The following is a 13605-nucleotide window of genomic DNA, read 5'->3' on the forward strand; positions in this document are numbered from 1 at the left end:
AGCCCTGTAACATTGCCTGAAAACATTAAGAAGAAGCACTTTTCCTAAATGCAATATTTAAAAATTCAGTAACAGCAACAAATGTAAAGTTGTGGTCAAAAGATGCCCAAAGTTAAACCAGCTGGTGTGTAAATCACTCTAAAGGGCACAAGATTTGCATACACAGCCTATATGGGCACACATAAAATCCAGAGCCCTCATTATTAGTAAATTCCTGACAGTGAGAAGCCCTGAAATAACAGCAAATATTTAACAGCACTTAATGCCAGTACAAACACACATCTGCCCAACAGGGCATGGTAAGACAATTCCTTGGCAAAGCAGGTCAAATTCAGACAGGCAGAGTTAAAACACATTTTAAAAGGTAATTTTAAAACCCATGCCTGAATAAGGCTCTGGTTTTTGTAAGAGGTAGAAAAGTTACTTCTCTTTGCCAGTGGCTCACACATGGTTATGGACAGTCACGGGTTTGAGTCCAAATAACATTTTTTTTGCTTTAAAAAAGGGTTTGATAGAAGTTTAAAAAGCCAAAACCTGTTATATATATTATCATTAAAAACAGACAGCAAAATTTTTGGTTTGCTGATGTTGGTGACATTTCTACATTCTGCAATCCCCAAAGTTGCCAGGAAAAAAAATAACCAAATATATCAAATCCCAAATAGAAATTCAAACAACTTTCAGAGTATGTGAAGCAATAGTTTCACAGCTTGGTTTCAGAAAGAAGTTTATTCCCTTCTAAAATGCATTAGTTGTGTTTATGGAGGTCTCTGGTAAGAGGTCAGAACTGAGAAAAGATTCCACTTCAGGCTATTCATCCAAAATTGTACAGACAGCAACAATAGGTCCAGTGTCACAGGGGGGGAACACAACATCGGGCTGCCTTCCTGCAAACCAACTCTTCTTGAATTCCATGTAATTTTGGAAAGATTCTGACTTGGCCAGCAAATATTTGGCTATTGATACATGATCAGAATGAAACAATGGACAGTTTTCAGGTAATTTGCAGGTAAATAAATTCCTTGGCATGACCCATGCTGGGTATGTGGTCTGACACAGGTAGCTTTAGGTTTTTACAGCAACTCTAAATTACCAATCCTTAATTGTCCTGCCTTTAGAGGGCTCAGGGTGTCAGTGCCCTGGCCGGGGCTGCTCCAAGAGTTCTCCTTCACCAGGATTTCCAGTCCTGGATGCATTGGCATCTTTCACACTAAAAATTTCTATCTGTGAGCATTGCTTATGTATTATTCTTACCAAATTAGCACAAGCCCTGCCACAGCAGTGGCAGTTTGCCATCAAGGCTGAAGCTGTGTTATAATCTTCACTGAAGAGAAAGTTGAATTGAGTTCTATGTCTGGCTGCTTGCACCTGGTATCCTGCTATAAAAGGAGATTTTGGACTTCACCTCTCCTCAATACAGAACTTGAAACTAAAGTATCAGAGAACACATGCTTGCTACTGAGGCATGTAATTTCTTCCTTCCTCTTCATTCTAAAATTATTCACGTTACCTACTTGATGAAAAAAAAAAAAAAAGAAAAAAAAAAAGAAGCCCAAGCAACCCAAGCTTTGAGTCAGATTCTTATCACAGGGACCCAGTTCTCAGGCAGCAGTGAAATGCATGCTATCCTGTCAGACAGAAAATAATTTCTTCTTCCTGAATAACAAAACATGTATTTACTACAGATACTGTTTCAGTCATTTAAGAAATATTTTTATGCTTTGCTTTTGTCATTTTATCAATGCTCTATTTGTGTTCAATAGCATCCTCCATTGTACAGAGCAGCAGGATGACAGACCCAATCACTGCAACTTGACATTAATGTGCTCACATTCCACGGCTACAGCTTGGCTGTAAAAGCCATGAAAAAGTGAATTTAATATATGGCAGAGCACCAGAAATTTTTTTGTTTGTTTGTTTCAAATCCTACAAACCATCTCTCTGATACTGAATAGCAACCAGGTCCACACAGTTTCCTCTCCTTCCACTAAGCTGGTTTCGTTCATTCTCCTCTGACCGTGGCCTCCCAAAGGACCAGGGATGATTTTTCCATCACTGCTTGCACCTGCCAAACTAGAAGATCAGAAGTACTTCTTTGCAGACAAAAATGTTTCTAATTTTCCATCACTAATATATGATTATTTATACAGCTCTAGCAGCAAAGAGGAAAATGGGAATTCATTGAATATGGCATCAACACCATCATTACTTCAACAAGCCAACTCAGTTAAGAGACAAAATGAGCTACAGTAAAAATTCCTTTCACTACTGGGAAATTCCTATTTACAGGAGTATGCCAAGCAGTGCCAACAACAGCAGAGGTGCCCCAGGTCACCTGTAACCATCAGAATTTTACAGCAAATGGCTCTGAAGGCAAAAGGATAACACTTCATCATGTCTAATTTGCAGGAAATTGCTTCCATGTAAGTTACTGTGTAAAAATACATTCAAATTTGGGAGGGACTGTGCTTTAAATATGGTTCAAGCTAAAAGGATTAACATGTGACACGACACAGTGGCAATTACTGCAGTAAATGAAAGGGTCAGCTGTTCTGTGCTTTCTAAAAGGAGGAGGCAAACATCTAGCGAAGAAACAAAACCCATAAAAAGTTTTCAACCCGTAATTTTGTATCAATGGACATAGATCCCTCAGAGCAGAACACTGAGCCTTCTAGCAGCATTATTCTTTCAGCCCAGGGACAGAAGCAAGGCCAACAAAAGTGACTTTGTACACTTGGACTGGGCTGCAGCCCCCAGGACCTGCTCGCGCTGACAGGAAATCGCCGCAGCCTCGAGCCTTCATCTACCCACGTGAACCACAGACCACAGACCAGCCTCTGTTCTCTCCTAATTGTCAACATCTGCTCTGCACAGCTATGAATAATTGTATGACACACCAAAAAAATCTCTCCTACTGACTCCAAAGGCTGTTGGGTTTGTGTTTTTCTTCTTTTCTTTTTGAAGGCGAAATCTGACGCTGAAGTTCGGCTTCTAGGTTAAGATTTGCATTCTTCTGAAAGATGCCACTAAAATGGAATTCAGGGTGAGTGGGAAAAGCTGATGGTGCTGGTTATTCCTTTCTAAAGTCAGGTGGCCAAATAATGGCAGTTGAGATAATACAGTATTTCTAAATATTGCAGAGAAATGGAGCACCAGCCCACTGGTGGAGGCAGCAAACTCCATGAGAGGTAGCTGTGATCCCTCTGCTTGATTCATGCCAAGTACATCAAACCTCAAATATCTCAGCCCTAAAAAAGTGAGGATGCAGATGTACCAAGGGACACATTCAGCATGACTTGAGTTTCAGTTCAGAGAGGAAACACATTTGAGGACAGCTTAGCAGCACTGCCCCTTGAAACCTCCATTTTCCTGCTCTTTCAAGTGAGCCATCATGGCTTCTAAGACTGTCAAACATTTGAATGTAGCAGTTTCCCATTTATTTTCATTTCACAGTCACATATTTATTTATGTATAGTAGAAGAGTGTCAGTATGAAAGCTATGGCTGAAACTCCAGGGACATGGCCGCTCCACAATTTTAGATGGTCACTAGGCCTGGCTAAAGAGGGAGGGGAGAAGGGGAAAAGGCAGATGCACATCAGCCTGTCTGCAGCCCTCATTAGCAATGAGCTCCAGGAGCAGGAGAAGCAGAAGAATGGAAGGAGAAATAATTAAAGAACAAATCACAAGGGCGGTCAGTCCTTGCCAGTGTAACTCTCAGACACTTTTCCAGGGCCAGAACACAACGTGATAAGGTTTTCTCAACTGACTCCTGCACAAAGCAGAAGTTGACTGTTGGCTGCATTTAGGACAACACTAGGAAAAAAAAAATTCTTTTCTCCTTCAGCTGAAATACTCAGGAAATGCACAGAAGGAACAGAACACCGAGAACATAAAGCTAAACATGCCTCTTTTAGTGTCTACACTAAAATGACTCCTTTATCTCTCCTGCTGGCTTCTGTGATAACAGAGCTGAGATTTCCCTGCAGTTTCCCAGCTGTAAATGCTGTGACAGGTCATTTGCCTCTTGCTAGCCTGGGTTCAGTATCACCTTGCTGGCCTGGCAGTGCTCCAAGTGCAGTGTGTAGAAGTGTGTGAGCACGTGGACAGTCTGCTTTCTCCCAGAAACATTAAAACCTTTTCAGATGCAATTGCCAACCTGGTGACCAATTCGCCTCCTTCCTCTGAGGCTTGACTGAGAGAGAGGATTTCTTGAACACAGAACTGTTTTCTCCAGTATTTTACAGTCAGAATATTAAGATGACTATTCCTCTGCTACTTTCTTACGAGTGGTTACATTTCAATTCTTCATTAAAAGCTACTAAGCAATCTGCTCCCTGCTAAATGAATGGACAATTAAGGATGTGGTCAACTTGTGGCTCTTTTGTGAAGCATCAGGGCAAGACAAATTTATATGGGGGAAGAGATGAAACCAAGAATGAAGTGAGAAAGTGAAAGCTGTTGAGTGCTGTCAAAGCCAGAACAACCAATTCCAAAAGCTGAAGTGGAAGAACATGGCAAAAATTGAACAAAACAACAAAATACACCAAAGGAAATACAGAGTATAAGATCTGCCCATACAGTCCCAAAGTCCCCAGAATTACAGTGTCAAACCAATGGGTTTCAGAAAAACAAGTCTGGAATGCATGCTCAAAATAAATTTCAATTATCACTGAAACTATTAGGTGATTAAGCACAAACTTGGACCCTGTTTCATTAGCTTTTAAAACAGAACACAGAAAAGGGGCTTAAATGTGTACACTAGAAAAGACACAAATCAAACCAGAGGCAGAAGCATTTGTATAACATGTGCAGTCTGATGTAAAAAAAAATCAAAAAATGTCCAAAAACCACGCCCACCCCCCAAAAAAAGGAAAAAAAAGGGAAAAAAAAGCAAGCCTAAGCTGCATTATTGACAGTACACTTATTTTGTCTTTTGTGGCTAGATAAATTCTCCAAAGTGATAAAGATTGAAACATTCTTTTAAGTACAGTTTGAACTATTCACTAGACAGAATGCAGTTTCTGCAATTTATCTTTTCTACTTTATAAAATAATCATAAGCCTGAGATTCATACATTCCTGATTATATTATTTCATTCTGACATTATTACGGTATAGGTATGCAAAGAATTATCCAAAATAAATACAGACCTCTTGGCATTCTCTGGAATTATACACCTGAAAATAATAATTCCTTTTACTACACAAACTTTGTGAACACCTATCTTTTATGTTGACAAGCATGATTCAGATCCACTCCACTAAACTCAACACCACAAATGAATGGCACCAAATTAGTCTAATTAAAAGAAGTCTAGTAACATCTGCTTTTTCTGTTTCAGTAGCTCTGAAGAAATCAAAGTAGTTTGCAGCAACCCCTAAATCCTCCTACTCTGCTTACCAGCAGCATTTGCTTTTATATATTCTCTATATTATTTGCATATACATTTGTATTCTGTAGCCTATTACTGTAGCTAGCCCCAGTACTGTTCCCTACCCTGACAGGCAGAAAGACAAAATATTTTCCAGAGGCTCCAAGCTGGAGGTCCAAGGCCCCTTTCCTCTCTAGAGCCAAGGCTGAAGCCAGCTCTTGGGGACACATTTTCATAAACAGTTTAGTTCTATCTAAAGGGGGGAGGATTCAGAAAAGGGTTGAATTACCTCACCACTTATGTCTCTAATTGGGGATTTCTGTCAGTTATGCTGATTTGCTGAAATTCTCAAACTGCATTCAGCCCATGTAGGGGTGGGCATTTTCCAAATCTGCCCCTTGGAGGCCTCCAGTAAAGACCAGCCTTTATTCCACCTCCTACACTGATATTGTCTCCAAAGTGTTGTTTCATTTCCAGGTTCTTTAAGGCATCAGTGGAACTGGATATGTTACATTTAGGATGATGAAATTGCCATCAGTTCAGACAAATATCCATTTTTTTAATCCATTTTTATGAAAAAGGACACGCTGTTCACATCTACATTGATCCAAGCTAATGCACTGAAAAGCTCACTGTAATTTATTTGCACAATTTCAACTCAAGAAATTCTAATCACAGTCCATTTGGCCAAGACTGTAAAAACAGAATAAAAATCCCATGTCCCTGTCTGTCACACTTGTAATAAGGGAAAAAACTACATAAAAACTGAATTACTCATTAAATCTGGATTCTTAAACTCCAAAGCTGTCAGACTGGACAATGAATTCTGGCTTTTTCACAACACAGAAAGGAAAAATATAAATTCAGACACAACAGTATAACATATATTGTTAATACTTGTGAGAGGATATGGTGGATGTAAATATTTTAAAACTCAGCTTCCTTAAGCAGTTAAAAAATCAGAAAAGCAACAACTACCATGGAGACAAATGTCAAACATGGCAGGGTGAAGTCAGTATAAAAAAGTATTAAGGAACAAAATCTTGAGTGCGACAGATCAAACAGAATGTGCTTAACTTGTGCTCATACACAATTTTTGAAACTGTGAAAAACTGTTCAGTGCACAGTTACAAGAGACAAAGAAATGTTTTTTCCTATGTATAAGGTTACAAGAGGGAGTTGCATTGCAGATAAAATATTTTTGAAATTCATAATTTTTATTACAGTAGAAGCCACAGCAAAAAATATTTCCCTTCTTTCTTGGAATCAGCACTTTGATTTTCAAATTCAAAGAAAGCAAGTTACAGAAGCGAAAGGTGAATCAGCTCTGTGCTCTCACATATGGGCAACCCACTGAAAAATAAACATTACTGAGTTGGAAATGTCTGTTTGGAGTGGGCTTTTTCTTCTGAAAGGAAAAAAAAGTTAGGGCTACTTCAATATCCTATCTATTACTTTAAAATAAAGACTGGATTGTGTCCCTCAAAAAGAGGAAAAAGTATAGTTCCTTAAACTCTGAAAGGCAATGATTTTGAAGCTCAAAGTGAAGCTTAAGGATTGTTTATTTGGAAGTCAGCACAAGCACATCAACAGGATAAATATGGCAGATCAAACAAGAGTTAAGTGGAGCACTCAGAAACTGGAAGTTATTAGTTAGTTCCATCCATGTCCTTAACTGCAGCTCTAAATTCACAAATTGTCTTCAATTTATTTTAACATCTTGCCCTATTTTTCAAAGTAATTTTCAAGAGTATTGAGGAGACATAAATGGCAATAGTGACTTGGAAGGCCACTTATGCATTTCTGAATTCAGTCCTGGACAGTTTTCCTTTACACTTGGCATTACCAGTCCATCTCCTACATCAAATGTCTATAAAAATGGCATTTAGGATGCAAATCTATTGCATTACTTATTGGTATCATTAATTACTAAAATTAATTAAATTACTAACATTAAATTTCTAAAAATACAAGAAAATATCATCAAAGTTGGAGCAAATTATAGCTCACACAGAAATAGCTGTTTCCTACCAGTTTCATTTCTATGTCCATCAAAGTCATATCAGGCTTTTTCTGCCATACAAGAATCCGTCATGCTGTAATGCTGCATTCATCAAGAACATTTTGGAATAAAGTCAAACTTATTGTAATCACAAGTCCCTTTTATACTATATTACAATATTTCTGTTCCATTTGAACATTATCATGTATTATGAGCCACATTCCAGCCTTGTTTAATCATGCAAATTATCAAGCAAGATATGAAGAGGAAAAATACAAGTTATTTAACACTCCTCCTTCCCCTATGGGACACCTTTAAACTCATGCAAAACTGCACACACACAAAGCACAAGCTGTATACATTTCTGAATTCCAGCAAACCTGTTTCTAAGTTCAAAATATGTGACCCTGAGCTGCCTTTTCATAAAGCCTCGCTGGGAAGTTCTAATTGTGCTTTGAGTTCACAGATGTGGCTAAGCCACTTCTCATTAAACTTTCTAGAATTCCATGAACCCTTTGACATGTATTTTCACATGTAAATATAAACACTGTCAAGCTTGTGAAACTTTGGTTCATTCTCCTCCAGAGGAGAACAAGGATCAACCAACCACAAAAGGAAGCAGCCAGTTGGGGTTTTTTTTTTAATATGGTACAGGCTCAACCCCATACAAATACCCATTCCAGATTACTGCTGGAATCTGCTGTAATAACCAGCAACTTTAACTTTTTCATTCAGCAGAAAAACATCAGGGTTTCGCTATTAATGCCACATTTTTAGATAATATGGGTCAAGGAAGAGAAAACAGTGATCAAAAAAAAAAAATCCCAAGGAAGTGTCGAGTATCTTTTTATTGAAAGACAACAAACACAAGTGAACCATTAATAGTGGCAACGATGGGGGGAGGGAAGGAGGGAGGGTGGAGGGGATTTCAATCAGCCTTTTCATGTTTTATTCATTCTTAAGTAAGAAAGCCTTTCCCTCTGGCCAGTTTTTGCCTTTACTAACATAACCAGACAGCAGGCATTGCATACAGCCACTGTCAGATTACTGCCTTGATTATTATTTCAGTTGTGACACATGGACAGCCAACCCAAGCAGTAATAAAGTGGAATTTTCTGTCTGCAGGTAGACAAAACAGCTGCTGTAAGCCAGAGATATTCAATCCGTGGTCCACCTGGAAAATTCATCCTACTTGCAATCTAGCTTTTGACCACTGAGAAGTTCCTTACTGAGCTACATGATGATAATGGGATCTTAAGTTGCACTGAATTGATGGAAAGAAAAGGTCCAGCCATGCTGTCAGGTCCTTCTTGCCTTTAAAATAAATTGCACACTCTGACTCCACCACAATGCTGGAACTATTTCCAAATTGAGCATCTGTAGTAAATGCTGATTTGTAGCATGAATCTTTACCAAATATTAATTAAACTTGAATAAAGGATGAGTCAGTAAGTAGAAAAGCACGGCTTTAAAAGCTGTCAGTGAAATGTAACAGGCACCTTTTAGAGCACAGAGACACGTGTGCTATGAAATGTTGATTACTGCTCTTCTGTCAGGTGGTTGGCAGAGATTATTGCTAAGAACTACAAATCACCTGTGACAATTTCCAGATTTATCCAACACCCAGAGCTCCGAGATAACCTGCAAAGTCCAGCATGCATCAGGAAGTCATACAGACACGGTCATGCAGAATCACTGAGGCTTTTTCAGACAGTTATTTATCTACATTAGTTATTTATCTCCAGTCCAGCCTTATCATGCACAGGCCCTTCCTTTTGGCAGGAGTCTCCTCACGAGTCACCCTGAGTTTACTGCCTGCTTCCCAAGTCAAAAACCACGTGAAGGGGTGGAAATGCCTTGTCTTGGAGGAGGAAAAATGGTAGGTGAGATGGGACTGTGCTTCAGGCTGAACAGAATACTTCACAGGCTGAGAGACTAAACTAGCCTCAAGCAGTGAATTAACAGATGTGGACATGAACTCAGCTCTTTTACTTACAGTCCTTAAAAATGACTTGCATAAATATTTGTGCAATTAATCCAACCTTAAAACCATTCAGAACTTTTCACTTACACAGCCCAGTAAACATTTCCAGTGTAAAAAAGGGCTGCACCATCAAACCTCAGTCACATTTACAAGCACAATTTGGACTCGGATATCCCACTGGATTAGTTTTAATCTACATTTTTTTCCAATTACTTCAACATCAAAACAGCCCATTCTCTTAATTTGTTTGCTCATTTTCTTCCTGTACCTGTCACTGTGATCTGCACTTACTGAACAGTTGCAATTATCCTTTTTTATTTGTTTTTTTTTTTACTCTTGGCCAGAAAGAACAAGTCTTCCAGAACACATGTATTTAAGGTTTATATCAGGATACCCATAAAAGTGTGGTTTGCTCACCTGTCATTTATGCAAAAGATAACATTGAAGAAGCAAATATTGATCTTTTAAAAAGTAGCTTTTTTCATTATCATGCTCTCTTTGTACTCTCTCACTCCCACCACACTCTCTGGGGTATATATTCTGAAATTTCACGCATACCATAACTTATCTTTGGAATGTTACAGTATAATTGTTTAGAGAAACATTTAATGGATGAGTAAGCATCAAGAGGCCAGGGCTAAGGGAAAAGTTAAAATGCTGGCAGCATTTTGTATTGAAAGATCCTCTCAGCATGAGGACCGGGGATGGGCATTTGATCCAAAAATCTGGTATTGACTCAAGCAAAAAAAACCTACCAAACCCAGCATCCAGCACAGAGGTGTCTGAGGGCACTTCCCAAAATATCTGCCTCCAACCACAGCTCCCAAACCTGCCTTTGGGCACTGCCCAGCAGAGCAATCCAGGGCCACAGGAAATTATTTGATCAATAACATAAGCATTATGACAAACAACATGATCTTGACAACTGGCTTTTTTTCCTTTTGGAATTGGTCACTTGGTTTCCCCCTTCCCAGCACAAATAATCAGCGTGTGCATGGTGTGGAAATGCAGCAGAAGTGACTGGAAAGAGCTGGGCACTGAGTACAGAGAGAGCTAAAAAAAGCTAAATGTGCTTTCACTACAGGAATCTGCTGCAGACAACGTGCTGTAAATTAAAACAAATTTTCCTCAATTCCCTGAAGGACTGTTCCTCTCAGAGATTCTACAAATCCATTAGCACAGGTCCATCATTATAGATTTTTTGGTACTGAAGAGAGTTTAAAAAACCACATAGACACAAAATAAAGCATATGATATATCATGGCAGATGAGTGGGACCTTGGATAATTGATTCACACCCTGATTATTAGAGTACAGCTGAAATTTTACTTTTTCTCCAAATTCCTCCTCTGTCCCACACTGTTTTAAGTAAGAAAAACCAAAATAATTATCCCCCTCTGTGAATTTCTAATCAGAAGATTACAAAAGCAGAAGTGCCACGTGCTCACAGAAACCAAGCAGCTCTTTTAGCTCCAAGGCTGGAAAAGCCAAGCTGCCCCAGGCTCGTGTCACAGCTGAAGTCTGATAATTGGGCACCTAAAATCTCCCTCCAAGGGGAGTCTGTGGTGCTTAACAACACGTGAGTTGGAGCTGGTGCAGCACAATTTCTCCAAAATTTCAGACACTCATGGAATTCTCAGAAATCTACTGTCTTTGAGGAACTTCTGTTTCTGCATTCAACTTAGTGGAGAAGAGGTAGCACGATAAAAATAATGAGGAACACACAAATAGTGTCAATCTATAAAGCTTATCTTGTTAAACTCATGGGCAAGCACCACAAGTTCTGCTGGTTCCAAACCCAATGTATGATCCAGAGCTGCTAATCTACCTGTAAATTGTGTGCCTCTAAATTAGATGTAAAAATAATGCATTTATTAAGGCTTTAAGAGGTATTAGTAGAGTGTAAGATTGCAAGGGACTTCCCAGGTCATCATATTTGCATCCTACTGTTGGAAACACAACACTAAATAATCTCTTCCAGAACACATTGATTCCCATCTTATTTAAAATGAGGGGTTTTTTTGTTTTGGGTTTTTTTTTTTGTTTGGTTTTTTTTGTTTGTTTGTTTTTTTAATAATCTCAAAATCAGAATATTTGTTTTGATTTTCCACTTATCAAACATTAAGTGGCCATTTAGTTAAAATGCTTCAAATTGTGTAGGACAAGCTCTTACATGCTCAAACTTTTCTCTTTTTCACCAGAACAGTGATCCAGATGCTGTCAGATAAATCCACTGGTTTAAATCTGTATTTTTTCTAATGCCACACTCACAGGCAAATCCAAATATTCCTTGGGTAACTTTTTCTGTAATTACTCTGCCTTGGTGAATTACAGGGAGCTGTAATACCACTGGTGATTTTAAAACAAGGTCTGTAGATTACTCCTTGTGTTACAATGACCATAGCAGGGCCTGTCAGTGATTTTTTGGAGTTAGTGGAACACAACAGAGTTTATAATGAAGTCTAACAAATAAGGATATGTTAATCTTTTCAACCACTTAAATTTAGGGAAATCAAAACCAAATGTCTTTCTAACACAGCATCCCAAAAGCCAAGCCCAAATACTTGGATCTCAAAGCCTGCTGGGATGTTTTCTGCAAACCATCCATTAGATTTCTTATATTCTGTACAACATTCCTCCACAAGCTGGATTGATTTCTTCCACAGCTTAACTTGTTTTTGCCAAAGTCTCTTTTAGTCTCTATTTTAGTTCAGCATTGGCCTCCAGCCTAATGAAACAACTGATCTTTATGCCAAAAACTGTCATCTTCAGTTGCACAAGATGCATCTCACTTACAAACAATGTATAATGAGCCCAATGTTTAATGCCTGAAGAACTGCAGTTTTAAAATGATCCCAAGCAAAACTTAAACAGATACAGGAGTGGTCAGTACCTTGGGTGGGAGAACAACCATTCTCATGAAAGATTTTTTGTCTCCCTTTTGTATTGAAATCTACTTTTTGAGAAGAAAACCATAATTTTAGAACATGAAAGCATAGGTAGATAACACAGGCAGCAGTGAGACATGTGAGGCTCACTCCAAACCTGAAAGCTTCATTCTCACTCAGGGTGAGGTCATTGTTCTGCAATGATCACTTGCATCACAGCCTTGGCTTCTCTTGAACAAACAATGTTTAAATCTGATAACCTTAATAAACTTTCCAATTATGCTTATGACTGAAAAAAATCCATCCAAATAAAGCTCTTATGCTGTTTTCCTGCTGTAATTTCAGCCCAGCTGCAGCAGAGGTACCTGTGTAAGGAGCTGTTCCTGGCTGAGGTTATTGATCCAGCGAGTGTATCGTTCAGTGGAGTCCAGTGGCTCTCTTCTCACTTGGCAACCAATAATCTAAAGCAAAATTACACAAATCCCCTAGGTTAAACTGTGCACAGCCACGTGGCAACAAAACAGGATCACAAAATAAACATTCAGAACATGGCAACTCCAGGAATTGATTATCTATGCAGTCCTTACTAGCCCCCTTCTATGTTCATAAGCCAATATGGTACAGTTGCTCTGTTCAAATGTTAAATGGTTACAGACTTTAAAGGTCTCTAGAAAACACTGAGGAGTATCTTTCCAATAACCTAATTTTTGGGAATATTGGAACTATTTTGGTTAAAATTTTCAAAGGAAATTTTCCACAGATAACACAGGCAGCAGTGAGACACGTGAAGCTCACTCCAAACCTGAAAGCTTCATTCTCACTCAGGGTGAGGTCATTGTTCTGCAATGATCACTTGCATCACAGCCTTGGCTTCTCTTGAACAAACAATGTTTAAATCTGATAACCTTAATAAACTATCCAATTATGCTTATGACTGAAAAAAATCCATCCAAATAAAGCTCTTATGCTGTTTTCAGCCCAGCTGCAGCAGAGATACCTGTGTAAGGAGCTGTTCCTGGCTGAGGTTATTGATCCAGCGAGTGTATCGTTCAGTGGAGTCCAGTGGCTCTCTTCTCACTTGGCAACCAATAATCTAAAGCAAAATTACACAAATCCCCTAGGTTAAACTGTGCACAGCCACGTGGCAACAAAACAGGATCACAAAATAAACATTCAGAACATGGCAACTCCAGGAATTGATTATCTATGCAGTCCTTACTAGCCCCCTTCTATGTTCATAAGGTAATATGGTACAGTTGCTCTGTTCAAATGTTAAATGGTTACAGACTTTAAAGGTCTCTAGAAAACACTGAGGAGTATCTTTCCAATAACCTAATTTTTGGGAATATTGGAACTATT

At 38.8% G+C, this 13605-nt stretch overlaps 2 protein-coding genes across 4 annotated transcripts in view; both read right to left on the bottom strand.

Annotated features, from left to right (window-relative positions):
- Positions 1 to 12700, bottom strand: part of B3GNTL1 (UDP-GlcNAc:betaGal beta-1,3-N-acetylglucosaminyltransferase like 1) — a 74607-nt gene extending 61907 nt beyond the window's left edge. For all 3 annotated transcript variants that reach the window (XM_041459446.1, XM_041459444.1, XM_041459447.1), the window contains exon 1: positions 12612 to 12700. The gene's annotated coding sequence lies outside the window, so the exon portion shown is untranslated. The remainder of the gene's footprint in view (positions 1 to 12611) is intronic.
- Positions 12701 to 13219: 519 nt separating this feature from the next.
- LOC121349241 (UDP-GlcNAc:betaGal beta-1,3-N-acetylglucosaminyltransferase-like protein 1) overlaps positions 13220 to 13605 on the bottom strand; it is a 28893-nt gene continuing 28507 nt past the window's right edge. Inside the window, exon 6 of the mRNA XM_041459481.1 lies at positions 13220 to 13339. Within this exon, the coding sequence (XP_041315415.1) occupies positions 13220 to 13339 (120 nt within the window). The remainder of the gene's footprint in view (positions 13340 to 13605) is intronic.

The sequence above is a fragment of the Pyrgilauda ruficollis genome, unplaced genomic scaffold (assembly GCF_017590135.1).
Source record: "Pyrgilauda ruficollis isolate IOZ18807 unplaced genomic scaffold, ASM1759013v1 scaffold136, whole genome shotgun sequence".
NCBI lineage: Eukaryota > Metazoa > Chordata > Aves > Passeriformes > Passeridae > Pyrgilauda > Pyrgilauda ruficollis.